Genomic DNA, 15,714 nt, shown 5'->3' with positions numbered 1-15,714 from the left:
TGAACACAAAATCTTTGAAGCATTCATTCAAGGACAAAAGGAAAAAGTTTAATAGGTTTGTAGTCAAATTTACGGTGGCCCTGAAGTGCAAGTCATATTAAAAAACTCAAAAACATATTAAAGACTACAATGTTAGAATTTAAAACAAAAAAATCACAAACTAAATTTACCCAGCCAGCAAGTGAGCCTCATTTGGTTTAAAAAAGGGGCAGAAAATGTGGGCCCCGAATGGGTTTGTTTGTTTGCAGTTTCTGTGGTGGCCCCGCTTCTGTTTGCCCACATTGGCTTTAGTGGGTACTCAGTGGGCTGGCTCCCTATGCAAGCCACAGGCCAGCCGCCCGGTTGACAGCGTAGTAAGCTCCACCAGAGCAGGCGAGCGGCACCGGCATAACTAGCAGAGTAGCCTATATTTCCTTCCCACTTTTAGATCATCTAAAAAAATGAAACACCATAAAAATGAAATGTTTCAGAAGAAAAGTCATTTCCAGAAATCAAAACAAAATGTTACAAAAGGAAATACAATAAGAAACCTGAAAAGATGGGTCCCACGGGACATCGCTGATTAGATGATGTTTGAGTTTTGACAAGTATGGCTTCATGCCAAATAACTATCGATTGAATTGATGAACAAACGTCATCATCCAATCAGCGACTTCCCATAACGTCCCTTCATCTTTATTTGTTGTTGTCATCTTGAAAACGTTCGTGCGTGGAGTGTTTGGTTGACGGAATTTGCACGGATTTGTATGAGGGGCCGTATAAGACATTATTTATTCTGAACCATTCACATTCATACATTCTTGCTCTCACAGTCATATATACTCTCTTTCGCATACATATATTCTCTTACGCATCCATATATTCTCTCTCTCACATTCATACATTCTTGCTCTCACAGTCATATATACTCTCTTTCGCATACATATATTCTCACTTGCACATCCATATATTCTCTCTCTCGCATGCATATATATTCTCTTACGCATTCATATATTCTCACTTGCACATCCATATATTCTCTCTCTCGCATGCATATATATTACTTTACACATACATACATTCTCACTCTCATTGTCACTCTTAAAAAAGAATGTATGTATGTGAAAGACAAGTATATATGAACGTGTGAGGAAGAGTTTATATGTGTGTGTGAGAGAGGAGTATGCATGAAACGGAAGTTACTTTGCATGAAAAGGAAGGCACTTTGAATGAAAAGGAAGGCACTTTGAATGAAACGGAAGGCAGATGATTTCTCGTGCTCTGATTGGACGAGAGGCCGCCACCTCCCATTTTGAACAGACGCTAACATGAACCAATAAGAAGGCCATCGGAACCTTAAGAAATATTTTATCTTCACCTCAAGTGGTCACAAATCTGTCTGCATCTCTAGAGACACAAAGGAATGTCTCAAATACCAATAATGGTAATAGAAGTGCCACCGAAACAGAAAATCCGTATCCACCTTATTCCTAGCCCCCATGAGCCTTTGCGTGAATTATGGGCGACACTTCCTGTAGACGCTGGAACACGCATTTACATTAAAACAAATTCTTCTTGTTTTCGATCCATAACTACATATAAATGTGGGAAAACCAGCTGTCATTTCTTAAAAAAGGCAACGGTGAGGTGGAGATGAAATATTTGTTAAGGTTCCGATGGCTGCAGGACCCCCGTGGCTACTTCTTGCCGGTTCGTTTTTTTTAAAAATAAACTTTATTAACAATATCTTGCACATACAAAATACCAAACACAAAACTCCACTGTGTGCAAAATACAATCTTCACGTTCGCCATGAGAATGAACAAAAAAACATAATGATAACCATGTAAAACAGGTTATGCAAAAAGAAAACAAAAATAATAAGGCAAAGGAATCTGTTAAAGTTTCAGGAGAGACCATGTTTCAACTGTTCTGACAGCTTTTTTGTTAGTGGAAGATTTAATACTGTTCACATACAAAACCATTTCTTTCTGAAAAACATAAAACACGTTTTTTTTGTTGGCATATTTACACTTGTGTATAAAGTATTTAGCCATAATTATAAGTAAATTAACTACATATATTTTTTCTGCATTAAGTCTTTCTTGTGTAAAATATCCAAAAATAATATGCTCGTAAAATAATCTATAATCTTCACATAGATGAGTTCTTATAAAATGTATCACATCTTTCCAAAATAGTTGAGTGAAGGAGCAAAACCAAAAAATATGAAGTTCAGTTTCTGGTGAGGAATGACAGAATGAACAGTTTATGTCCAGATCTTTTTTAAACTTGGTAAAGAAATGTTTCACTGGATAAAATTTATGAAGAATTTTGAAAGAAATTTCTCTGATTTTATTGGTGATGAAATACTTTTGTGGCAGGGTCCAAACCTTTTCCCACTGAATTCTACATCCAAAGCTGTTCCAGTATGAGATAACATACGGTTTTGTGGCAATCTCATTTTGAAACAGAGAACGGATACTTTGATTATTCCTGCTAGCTGAAAAACATACCTTTCCACAACACAAGTCTGTTAATTTGGGATTTCTTGCTTGTTCATGTTAGCGTCTGCACTGTAATCCCTAGCGAGTTGACTGAACTTAAAAATTATTTTGTAACAGATTACGCAACAGTTAAGTTATATTATTAAAACTTTTAAGTTAACATTTATTAAAATTCATATTGTCAGTTGGCTTACATTTGTATTATTTCATATAAAAAATATTAAGATTCCTCAACTTATAAAGGAGAGATTATTTACTTAAAGTTTTTAATATTTTCCAACTAAAAAACGCTTTAACTAACTATATTTTTATATTACTCAACTCATAAAATATGTAAAATTCACTCAAATGCTTTATAAATTCTTTAACTCATTAAATGTGTAGCATTGAAAATATTTAAAATTCTTCAGCTTAAAATGTATTCTAAACAGAGATATTGATACTGCCCCACTACATTTTAAAGGCTAACATTGATAAAAACCAACAAACGTGAAGGCCACACAATAGTGATTGCTTAATACACTTTTTTTAATTGCTCTTTAAAAAAAAAGCACAAATATCAAGAGGATGAAGAAACAATAAGTGCAATAAAACTGCATTATAAGAGTGCCACACAACATATTGACAAAAAGAGTTGGTTTTGTATTTTACGGCAGAAAAAGCAAATGATCACAACAAAACACATTAGTTACATAACACTTAAACCAACAAATAGTCCATTCTGGAAGACTCACTCAACGAAACATTCTTCAGCGTCAATAAATGTCCTTTCAGTGGTTTGCTGTCCTCAAGGCTCAAGACAGAATTCTGAATAAATATGAAGGCAAGTTCAAGTTTTTTGGGGTGCTGTAGGTCCAGAGCATAGATGTCCCCGAAGAGTTAGAAGAGATTAGTCAGCCAGATCTGTGGGACCACTGACGGCAGCATCCGGAGCGTCACCACGACAACTGAGAAGATACCCACAGCAGTGTCTGTGAGGTCTGGTATTCTGGAAAATACAAAACAAAAAACACAGATGAGTTCAGACCCTCAAAGATATTCATCACACTAATGTCCAAAACTGACATTCCTGCCATCTGTCAATAGGAATCTTTTCATGCTAACATTCTGTTAGCTTTTAATCAACTGGCTATGATGTTTTAAGGACCAACTCCAATTAAAATTGTGTTTTTAAAAAGTTCTTTAGCATTTTTCTGAAGGAGGACATTTATAAAATAATTTAAGACTAAAGCTTCATTTTTCTTTATTCAAATAATGATGGATCAGGAGCAGAAAAGGTAAACGAAACTCCACTCCTTCCAATCAGGAGTCCCTGATGTTCGCCTTTCATCTTCCGTCTCAGTTTTAAAACCATTTAAAAATATCACTCAGTTTACAAACTACAAACAATTGCCCTATTTATTATGTCACTCAATAAAATCTCAATCAATATTAAAGGATTAGTGAAAACCATTGACAGGGAGTCGTGTGCACTTACTGTACAGGTCTTGAAGAAGTTGGAGGCATCTTCATGCAGATAAACAGGAAGTGCAAGGAGGACAAGTGCCCGTCTCATGTTCACGTCACGCTGGTCCTAAAAGAATAAAAAGAAATATCCATTACCTTTGAAGCAAATGCAGAGCAAACACTTCCAATATTTACTTAAGGAACTTTAAGAAATAATAAAATGATACCTTTTCTAGATGTCTATTTCTAGTAAGAGGACAATACAGTGTTTATGTCATGATCCACTTCAGGTCAAAGACCCAAAGTCATTTGAAGGCAAGTTACACCGTGGCTTCTTACAGCTGTTTACAAATGATTTGTTATCCGTTTTTGAATTATGCACATTAGAAATTCACCTGGAGGTCATAAATCCTAACCAAGCTGGCCAGTTCCTGTCTGTTTTGGTGGACTTGGTCTCAGAAAAGGGCAGCTTTAAGTTACACAAACATGTAAAAACTGCACAATTTCCTCTGACTGCATCTACTCTACATAAATCCATTTCAGATCTTGACAGATGAGTTTTCATGGTTTCAAATGATGGAATGGTGCTAATGCAACATCATTTTATTATTGTAATATACTGTCATAAAGACATGACAATATTCCAAAGTGTCTCCACATACATGGCAGTGGAAACACTTTGGAATATTTGCTATGTAGTACTGCAGTATTATATGTAGTACTGCATAGTGCCAAAGTAACAGAACACAACTTGCACCTCCATTCCATTGTGCCACCTTCAGCCTGCAATCTAAATATGTTTAGTTAAATTGTAAATAATTTCAGCTCTATTTAGACCTTTGGCTAGTTAAAATGTGCATAAATGTTTCCATGCTGCCGTATAAATCTAATAATGGTAATAGTTCAGGATGAATGTATTAAATAAGTATAAAACTCACCCACTGACAGGTCTTTTCTGGTGAAATGGTGACTTTCTGGTGAACTTTCTGAAGTTCAGTATCTGAAAAAGTCCAAAAGAGATTTTTCAATGTTAAAAAATGTTTCAATTATATTCTGATCAAAAAACATTTATTGCACTACACAACCTATTGCATTTTTTGTTTTTTTAAAATAGCTCTAGACAAATAACTGAGACAAGTTACCTGGCTGGCCTTGGCGTCTACCTGGAGGTGAAACACTGAACACTCTGTAGTTCGGTACCTGAACACAACACGAGCACGTTGATTAATTTATTTTTACAAAAACCTTTTTTATAACGGAGATCAGTGATTTATAAAAGCTTAAAGCTGCATTCAAAACCCAATGCTTCCATGTAGCAACCAGGCTTAAAACTGTTGGCGGTAGCTCCTCCCACACAACCGTTAGAGGCTTTGAGTGACATTTTTGGACAAATGTCCAGCAGCAAACTTTAGCCACAGACAGAGGCCTCCAACGCGAATTTCACACGCGGATCATGTTTAGTGTGATTGCAGCATAACAGATCATTTCTAACTCTGAAAAAAAAAACCTCATCACTGTCGTAACTTACGGGCAGAAATGCATTTTGGGTTTGGCTCGCCATACGTCTGCTATGACAAACTAATCATGTATACATTTCCACATTAATCTCTAAAACAATCATAACACACATATGTTTAAACAACAGTAAACCACATTTACGGTAGTATAAGAGCATTTTTAAAGCATTCATTCATAAACCATGAACGATACTTACCAAATTAAATCAGGGCTGAAGACAAGACGGCACCATCAGCGATGAGGCGGATGAAAAAAAAACCCGAGGTTGGGGCGTCTTGAAGCGGGACGAAATCGCAACGCTTTGCAGAATAATAAAATGCTCGACTTTCAATTTCAAACGTCGCATACTCGCATTCGGCAAATCCAACATGGCCACCTGAGCTAACGTAGAGAAAACGAAAGACCCTCCCACCAGTACGTGATGACGTCATAACGCTACTTCACGGATCTTAAAATTTTTGAGTGCCAGATACAAATAAGCTTTAAAATATTTAGCACTGTTAAGTTAAATTTGAAAAAATCTTGATAGAGCTTAATACTTTATAGTTGAATCAACTACAAAATGACATTTAAGTTGTGTAACCTTAATAGTTATGAGTCAGTACAAGTGATAGGGTTTAGAGTGTGTTCAAAATGGGAGGTGGCGGCCTCTCGTCCAATCAGAGCACGAGAAATCATCTGCCTTCCGTTTCATTCAAAGTGCCTTCCTTTTCATTCAAAGTGCCTTCCTTTTCATGCAAAGTAACTTCCGTTTCATGCATACTCCTCTCTCACACACACATATAAACTCTTCCTCACACGTTCATATATACTTGTCTTTCACATACATACATTCTTTTTTAAGAGTGACAATGAGAGTGAGAATGTATGTATGTGTAAAGTAATATATATGCATGCGAGAGAGAGAATATATGGATGTGCAAGTGAGAATATATGAATGCGTAAGAGAATATATATGCATGCGAGAGAGAGAATATATGGATGTGCAAGTGAGAATATATGTATGCGAAAGAGAGTATATATGACTGTGAGAGCAAGAATGTATGAATGTGAGAGAGAGAATATATGGATGCGTAAGAGAATATATGTATGCGAAAGAGAGTATATATGACTGTGAGAGCAAGAATGTATGAATGTGAGAGAGAGAATATATGGATGCGTAAGAGAATATATGTATGCGAAAGAGAGTATATATGACTGTGAGAGCAAGAATGTATGAATGTGAATGGTTCAGAATAAATAATGTCTTATACGGCCCCTCATAGATTTCAGTGAAATCACTGATCAGACAGGAGACATGTGTGTATAACAGCAACAACGGAAAACAAGAAACATACAAACTCAAAAGTGACGATGGCTGGTTTCTGTTTCTCCCACCCAGGCATGCTCACTGGAGTGTGGGGGAGGGCTGGACAGCCAGAGACTACGACTGTGCCAGGACTTTCTGCTGGGGGAGGGGAGAAATTTTCTTCTGGATGCTGACCTTCAAACCCCGCAGAAGGGTGAGGCCGCCATTATGCCGGATGAAGATGCCGCAGCACCCCCCCAGGAAATGGATCAGAAGTTTAACAGCTTTAAAAAACGCTATGGGGGTTTCATGTCCCGACGCTCTCCTACCCCCGTGGGGGACCTGGACGACGCAGAGAACCAGGAAGAGGAGGAAAACATCCGCTTGGAGATCCTGAAGCTCTTCAGCACAGCGGGAGAACATAGCCGAGAGAGGGACGGTCAGGGGGGGGGAGCCGTGAAGAGGTACGGAGGTTTTATGCGTCGAGCTGAGGGAGGGGAGGGCACAGGTAGCCTGCTGGAGGCGGTGTTAGATCGGGGGCTTAAGAAGCGCTATGGAGGCTTCATGAGGCGCGTGGGGAGGCCGGAGTGGCTGGTGGACGGCAGCAAAAATGGGGGGGTGTTCAAAAGGGCCTGGGAGAATGGAAGTGGGCTACAGAAGAGGTATGGGGGTTTCATGGATTAGGAGGTACCTGCACCACCCATGCTGACACCACCCAAACATCTGCTTTGATGTAATGTGTTTGTGCTCATTTTATTGTTTCACTGTCCTGGAATGACCCTAATATAAAAAAAACACTTCCCTCCATACTTTCATGATATTATTTATTAAAAGAGTCTGTTGATTGATGTGTTCTTCTTGAGTTCGTGATTTCTGAAATCAGTTCAGGAGTGAAATGATGAAGATGTTCTAATGATGATCTTAATTACTATGCACTAGGACTTTTGACCATGTTAGAAGCCCAGCTGTGCTGCAGAAAACTTCAGTTTGATTAGAATTTTTTTATGACATTTGCACCAAAATATCTAATGATTTTCTTAAAGCTTTGGCCTCACACTGAAATCAGACACGTGTGAATCCTCTGTGAGCTCAGTCAGCTTTGAAACCTTTCACAACCTTTGCATAATTCCTGACCTTCCTCTTTTCTGTATTCAATAAATAGAAATCACATCTGACTTTTCTCCTCATTTTAGACACACGTTTTCTCCTATTTCTCTCTGTAGAACATTTACAACAATTTTCTGTGTATTCTATAAAGTGACTATCCTGACAGCCTGCATGGGGAGAAGTCTTTGCTTTCACTCTGCGATAATCTTCTGAACTTGGTACAAATTGGCTGAGATTGCTTATAAACTATACACCTTCATTTGGTTTGGTTCGCTTTCACAGGTAACTCTGAAGGGAAAAACAAAGAATGAAGTGGACCAAACTGCCTCACATGCAGCTTCAGTGGCTCCTCATTTGAGGGCGCTATTACCCCAAACACAACGAAGAAACCTTATAAGTCTAGTTAGTCTCAAGGCTATAGAAATAATAAACTGCATAATCATAAGCCCCTACTTCTCCTCACTACACCATGTTAAGCCACAAAAACTTTTCATGCATAATGCTTTTTCTCCCTGCAACAAACTGGCAACCTGTCCAGGGTGTCCCTTGCCTTTGTCCAACAGTAGCTGGGATAGGTTCCAACCATTGACTGAATCAGAGAACTGGACCAAGTGAGTGTGACGGTTTACCTTCAGCTCCAACCAAATGAAGACAATCCAGTCGCCATTTTTTTGCGATGCTGTCATTTTGGAGCCAGATGTCATCATTAACCATGATTGGTCCGTGTCGGTCTGAGTCTACATTTCTAAGGCAACCACTCTCCAGTCAGGAGTTAGCTTGTTGGAAATCCGCACATTTGAAAGCAAGCTCTGGAGAATCTGTCAATCAATCGTATTGAACGTTGGATGTAGGCCAGTAGACTCCACCTACTATTATTGGGGCATCTGATGGCCAGTCAATAACCTGAATAACTTGAACTACAGAAAAATATATAGAGCCTGGTCCTCAGGCTCACCGTCCCCTGGCCCTGTCTGGGGCCTCCGCTGGTCGCCTGCGTCCGTCTTCCCACTCGGGCGGTCGGTTTCTGCCGCTTCCCCCTCTCGGTGGGGCTAGCGGACAGGTTGCACGGGTGCGCAGTGTGGGCTGACCATGGGCTGTGCCGGCCTGCCTCTGGGGTGGGGCCTCAGGACTCCCGAGCGGTGGCGTGCCTCTCGTCTGGGCGCCGCTGAGGTCTCGAGCGGTCGGGGCATTGGGTATGGGCCCGGTGCGCCTTGGGATGGGGCGGGTCCCTGCCTGGGCCGTGGCTCCAGTTTTGCGTGTTCTCTGTTCCTCCTACACCTCGGCGAGGGGGCTGCTGGGTCCTGAACTCCGCCTCTGTTTCTGTGGTGGGGGTCAGATGCACGGGAGGGTGGTTGCTCCTGGATCTTTGTCTGACGGTGAGGCTCTTGGATGCCTGGATCGGCCGGGTTGCTGCGCTGTCTGCCCCTAGCTCTGGGGTGTGGGGTGCCGGGCCTCCTGCCTTTGCTGGTGCATTATATGTGATCAAGGTAGACTTCAAGAGGCACAGATTCATTCAACATTTACTTACAATACTTTTATGTTTTAACTTGGTGATATCGACTACTCCCTACTCTAACTCCTTACCCCCATCTCTGACATCCCACTGTTTCTTTCTCTCCTCTTTTGTTTCTTTTTTTCCGTCCTGTCCAACAAGGAATACATTCAAATATAATTTTCATAAATAAAGCTGAACCAAAAATACAAAAGGGGTTTATACAAATACACAGTACACTCCAAGATCCATAAACCCCAATTGTAACAATAAAATCTGTCCAATACAGGAGGCACTCAGCTCTGATCTGCTTGCTCAGCTGTTGGACAGGACAAGTTAGGAAAAAACAGAAAAATATCATGAACGCGCAGTGGTTAGCGCTCTTGCCTCACAGCAAGAAGGCCCCCGGTTCAAGTCCTGGCTGGGGGACATAAAAAACACAACATCAATGGGGGACCTTTCTGTGTGGAGTTTGCATGTTCTCCCCGTGCATGTGTGGGTTCTCTGTTTTGGGACTCCAGCTTCCTCCCACCATTCCAAAACATGCTTTATAGGTTAATTGGTCACTCCAATTTATCCATAGGTGTGAGTGTGTATGGGTGTGTGATATGTGTGACCCTGCGACAGACTGGCAACCTGTCCAGGGTGTCCCCTGCCTTTGCCCACAAATGGCCGGGATAGGCTCCGGCAGCCCAGTGACCCTGAAAGGGACAAACGGAAGAAGATGAATGAATGAATGAATGAATGAATGAATGAATGAATGAATGAATGAATGAATGAATGAATGAATGAATCGTGGAAAAAAAATAGGATTATCAAGGAGATGTTAAAAGAAATTATCAGAGCAAGAATGGTTATTCTGACCAATAGAATGACGAAGTAATAGGTGTTTATTTCTCAATAGACGTCTATGGGATTTTGCCTTCTTGGAGCCAACGAGTACTTTCCATTTGGAAAACAATGGAGGAGGGACCACACAATCCAATTCTCATATTCAGTCAATGACTCCAGCAGCCCAGTGACCCTGATTCAGTGGGATGAGGCAGATATGCGCAATTATCTACCATTATGGGTTGGAGAGAAAGGATGGGATGTAGAAAACAATTGGGACCTCACAGCAGAGAAAGCTAAAAAGTCACAGCCATGCTATAATAGGTACATCACACCGAAGACTAACCCTATGTATGCCAGGTACAGGTTCTACCAACGGATGCAAGGTGAACATGAGTCAGTTGGTCATTTTGCCACCGAATTAAGTTATTAGTAGAGGGCTGTGTGTACCAAATGGTTTGTGATTGCATTGTTTTTGCCAAAAACTCGCCTTTAGTGTGTGAAAAGCTTCTTAACCAAGGTGCAGAGCTCACTTTGGACTGAGCTAACAGCATAACACAATCTCATGAGCTTGCTTAGCAGCAAATGCATACAGTGGCTAGCATTAAAGAGCACATGGTACGTGCAATCTCCAAAAAAACAGCATCGATTTTCTGCATCGTGGAAAGCTGCGAGCTGATACAGGTGCTTTCAGGATATGCAGCCAGTATGCATGACAACATAGCCAAAAAGACACATGCAATGTACAAAATGTAGAAATTGAACCACCTTGTAAAGGTGTAAAATTCAAAAACTACTACGCAGTCAAAATCTCATCACAAGACATTACACTCAGTAGGAGAAAGCAAGAACCGCCATAAGACAAGGGATGAGGAGACATGACTTTACATTGACAGAATAACAATTGAGAAGAATGGCAAAAGTAATGAACAATTCTTTTAAGATTATAAATTTGGCTCACCACATCTCAAAGAAAGGGTGTATTCAGGCTGAAAAAGTGCATTGGTGCTTAATTTGGTCCAGATTGAGGCGTGAACATTGCGGTTTGTCTGTATTCTGACTGCCTTCAATGGTACAGTTTTGTTTTGAACCAACATTTTTTAACTAAAAGTCAATTATGTGCCAGGAATAACAAGGGCGGGGCAAGGCAACGTGAGAAAGAATAATGGAAGTCCTGCGCTTTGCAATCCTTTTTGGGAAAATAATAATGGATTGGATTTATCTGCGCTTTTCCAGACACTCAAAGCGCTTACAATGTGTCCGTTATTCATTCACTCCTCATTCACACTTGGTGATGGTGAGATACTGATGTAGCCACAGACTGACAGAGGCGTGGCTGCCAGTGTGCGCCTACTGTCATGATTCGGAGGAGCGGCAGACCCAGATGCTGGAACCCAGAATGAGGACGCAGGTAGATGAGAGGTAAGAAAGGGTTGTTATTCTCTCCAGGAAGATGGTGCTAGCGTGAATGTGATCCAGAGAGGAGCGAAGCTTGAGGCGTGGCTGGAGGTAGTAGCGTGGCTGGCGGAGCGTGGTGTTTCCAGAACAGCAGGGGGGTTCGAACTGACTTCCACACAGGTGACACTGGTGAGCAGGAATCCATAAGGGGTAACGATCTGGCGATGAGTTGTGGAGCTGGGTCTCCTTAAGAAGGGCAGAGATGATGAGGATGAATTGGTCACAGCTGGTGGAGTCAGGAGCAGAGCAGAGGGGCGGGGCTGACAGGTGCCATGACAGTACCCCCCCTAACGACCGCCTCCAGGCGGTCCAGGACGACGATCCGGGTGGGCACGGTAGATGTCGGAGATAAGGGTACGGTCCAAAATGAGCGAACGGGAGACTCAGGAGCGTTCCTCAAGACCATACCCCTCCCAATCGACCAAGAACTGATGGCCGCGACCCCGGCGCCGGACGTCCAAGATGCGGCTGACAGTGTACGCCAGAGCGGCATCGATGAGCCGGGCGGGTGGCGGGGAAGCGGAAGGCGGGCACAAACTGCTGTCAGAGACAGGCTTGAGACGTGGAAGGACGGATGGATCTTGAGAGCGGCTGGGAGGTGAAGACGGACACAGGAGGGATTAATGATTTTGTTGATAGGATATGGACCGATGTACCTGGGAGCAAGTTTGCGTGACGTGGCCTGGATGGGGACGTTCCGGGATGACAGCCATACCCTCTGTCCGGGTTGATAACTGGGCCCCACCACCCTGTGACGGTTGGCCGTCTGGCAGTTGCTTTCCTTTGTATGGAGGAGAGCTGCCATGGTTTGTTGCCAGACGCGTTGACAGCGCTGGAGATGTTCCTATACTGAGGGCACTGCCAAGTCCAGTTCGTGAGATGGAAACAGTGGTGGTGGGAACCCGAGGGAGGCTTCGAAGGGAGACACCCCTGTAGCAGAAGAGGGTTGAGAGTTATGGGCGTACTCTATCCATACCAAATATTTGGACCAGTCCGAAGGATTCTCGGCAGCTAGGCAACAGAGGGACGCTTCCAGCTCCTGATTAGCCCGTTCAGCTTGGCCGTTGGACTAGGGATGGTAGCCCGAAGTTAAACTGACTGTGGCACCCAGGGCGGAGCAAAAGGCCTTCCAGACTTGAGAACAGAATTGAGGGCCTCGATTCGACACAATGTCGGACGGAATGCCATGATGACGGAAAACGTGATGAACCAGGATGTCGGCGGTCTCGGTGGCGGTAGGTAACTGGGGTAGAGGAAGGAAATGAACAAATTTAGAAAACCGGTCTATGAGAGTGAAAATGACGGAGTGACCATGGGATGGAGGAAGACCGGTGACAAAGTCTACCGCAATGTGGGACCAGGGCCGACTGGGAGTGGGCAGAGGATGCATCAGACCAGAGGGAGGAGAGTGGGATATCTTGTATCGAGCACAAGTGGTGCAGGCGGCTATGTACTCCCGGACGTCTCGGTTCATGGAGGGCCAGTAGAATCGTCTGCGTAGGAGATGGAGGGTACGATGAACCCCTCCATGACAGGCGATGCGGGAGGTATGGGCCCAGCTTAGAACGTCCGACCTTAGGGATCTGGGGACATATAGAGTACCATTAGGTGGAGTAGGGTGATTCGGCTCCTCACCTTGAGATTGGGCGACTCTGGTTTCGATGTCCCAGGTGAGGTTACCGATAACACAGGTAGGAGGGAGAATGTTGGAGGTGGTGGTGGACTCAGAGGAGCAGAATTTCCGAGACAGGGCGTCAGGTCTTGCGTTCCGGGATCAGGGTCTGTAGGTAATTGTGAACTCGAATCGATCAAAGAACAAGTACCAACGGGCTTGACGTGAGTTGAGTCTTTTTGCAGAACGGAGATAGGAAAGATTCTTATGGTCAGTCCATACTATGAAAGGAAGAGCCGCTCCCTCCAGCCAATGACGCCATTCCTCGAGGGCAAGTTTTATGGCCAACAGTTCACGATTGCCCACATCGTAATTTTTTTCAGCCGGGGAGAGCTTCTTTGAGAAGAAGGCACAGGGTTTTAATTTTCCAGATGCTTCCTCTCTCTTTAACAGGACTGCCCCAACCCCAGAATCCGAGGCGTCAACCTCTACAACAAATTGCCGGTTGGTGTCAGGTTGGATCAGGATGGGGGCTGAGACGAACAGTCTTTTAAGGGTGTCGAAGGCATCCTGAGCGGCGGAGCTCCATTGAAAGGTCTTAGAGGTGGAAGTAAGCTGAGTAAGAGGCGCGGCGATGGAGCTGTAATTCCTCATAAAACGGCGATAGAAGTTGGCGAAACCTAAAAACTGCTGCAACTTTTTACGAGTTTTGGGTGGTTCCCACTGAGAAACGGCTTCGATTTTTGCGGGATCAGGGCGGATGCTACCTGCCTCGAAAATGTATCCGAGAAAAGGAATAACGGACGTCTGAAAAGCGCACTTCTCAGCTTTAACAAACAAATGATTTTCAGAAATTCTCTGTAAAACCATGCGAACGTGATTCTCGTGTTGAGAGGTGTCTTTGGAATAAATCAGGATATCATCCAGGTAGACAAAAACGAAGCGGTCTATGAAATCACGGATGACGTCATTGACAAAATGTTGAAAAACAGCAGGCGCCTTAGTTAAACCGAAGGGCATGACCAGATATTCGTAGTGACCTAAGGGAGTCTTGAAAGCAGTTTTCCATTCATCTCCTTCTTTAATGCGAACGAAATGTTATGCGTTGCGGAGGTCGAGCTTGGAAAATATGCAAGCTTCTTGAATGGAGTCGAACACGGAACTGATGAGAGGCAGAGAGTATTTGTCTTTAACCGTAATCTGATTTAATTCACGATAATCAATGCAGGGTCTTAAGGACTTGTCTTTTTTCTCTACAAAGAAAAAACCAGCCCCTGCAGGAGAAGAGGAAGGGCGAATGTGTCCCGAAGAAAGCGCCTCATGGATATATTTTTCCATGGCAACTTTGTCGGGACCAGAGAGATTAAACAACCTTCCTTTAGGTAATGTAACACCATCCAAGAGGCGGATGGAACAATCACAGGGCCTATGAGGAGGTAATGACCCTGCTTTGGTTTTGCTAAAGACCGCGGCGAGGTCATGGTAACAGGCGGGAACGTTACTAAGATCAATGTCCTCCGGACGGCTGGTAGTGGGACGGACAACGGAGGAAATAGCAGATCGGAGACAATTAGCCAAACAAAACTCACTCCAGTTAATAACGCGGTGGTTGACCCAATCGAGCTGGGGGTTATGCTTCCTGAGCCATGAGAAGCCTAAAACCATGGGAGTCTGGGGAGTGTGGGTGATGAAAAACTGGATGTGTTCTCTATGATTACCGGAGGTGACAAACATAATAGGTTTGGTACGGTAAGTAATAAGAGAGAGATGTTGCCCACCCTGAATCAACGAGAGCTTGGAGGTCGGCTACTTTGGACTGGTGACACAGCTTGACAGGGAGAAGTAAAAAATCCTTGGAAAGAGAGGTGGAGTTACCCGCCCGCGGCCTGCCTTCTAGCGGGGGGTTCTGGAGTTTAAACGTAACTCACACTGGTTTACTTGATGTCCTTGAAGTCCACAGTAAAAGCATGTGCCTTCGTTCCGACGTCTCTGACGTTCTTCAGCAGAAATTTTAGAGAGTCCAACCTGCATAGGTTCCTCGGGAGGGCCGTGTGGAACTTCTAAAGCACCGGCAGGAGGAAAAGGAGGGTTAATATTATGCATGGGTTTGTTAGACATCTTACATGCAGGAAGCGATCTTTCATGTTGGCGCTCCCTTAGGCGAGCATCCGAGCGCAGGGCTGCAGAAACGACATCTTCAAAGTTATGGGCCTCTGGTTGCGTACACAAATGATCCTTAATGGATTAATTGAGGGATTGATAGAAAATGCCCCGAAGGGCCGGGTCGGACCAACCAGCTTCCACTGCGAGAATCCTAAAGTCAATGACGTGGTCATTTACGGGGCGATTTCGTTGTCTGAGTGCGAGGAGTTTTCTGGTGGCTTCTTCTTATTTTTTGGGTTGATCGAAAACAAGTTGAAATTCCCCAATGAAGCGGTCGAATGATAAGTGGGATATAGGGTTAGCTGCTAGGAAG

General features: G+C 43.2%; 1 protein-coding gene and 1 long non-coding RNA gene across 2 annotated transcripts in view; one reads left to right on the top strand and one right to left on the bottom strand.

Moving 5' to 3' along the window:
- The window catches only part of penka (proenkephalin a), a 38,543-nt gene extending 30,630 nt beyond the window's left edge, over positions 1 to 7,913 (top strand). Inside the window, exon 3 of the mRNA XM_011486095.4 lies at positions 6,832 to 7,913. Coding sequence (XP_011484397.1) covers positions 6,832 to 7,422 — 591 coding nt within the window. The 3' untranslated portion in view covers positions 7,423 to 7,913. The remainder of the gene's footprint in view (positions 1 to 6,831) is intronic.
- LOC144986909 (uncharacterized) lies at positions 3,348 to 5,820 on the bottom strand. The gene is made up of 5 exons (XR_013650785.1): positions 5,647 to 5,820; positions 5,075 to 5,132; positions 4,871 to 4,932; positions 3,964 to 4,059; positions 3,348 to 3,474 (listed from the first exon to the last, which is right to left on the bottom strand). It is a non-coding gene; the product is annotated as an uncharacterized LOC144986909 (long non-coding RNA).
- Positions 7,914 to 15,714: the final 7,801 nt, after the last annotated feature.

The sequence above is a fragment of the Oryzias latipes genome, chromosome 17, assembly GCF_053564925.1.
Source record: "Oryzias latipes strain Hd-rR chromosome 17, Olatipes_Hd-rR_3.1".
Lineage (NCBI taxonomy): Eukaryota > Metazoa > Chordata > Actinopteri > Beloniformes > Adrianichthyidae > Oryzias > Oryzias latipes.
The sequence above is the reverse complement of the archived record's forward strand: the minus strand, read 5'-3'. Positions and strand labels throughout refer to the sequence as shown.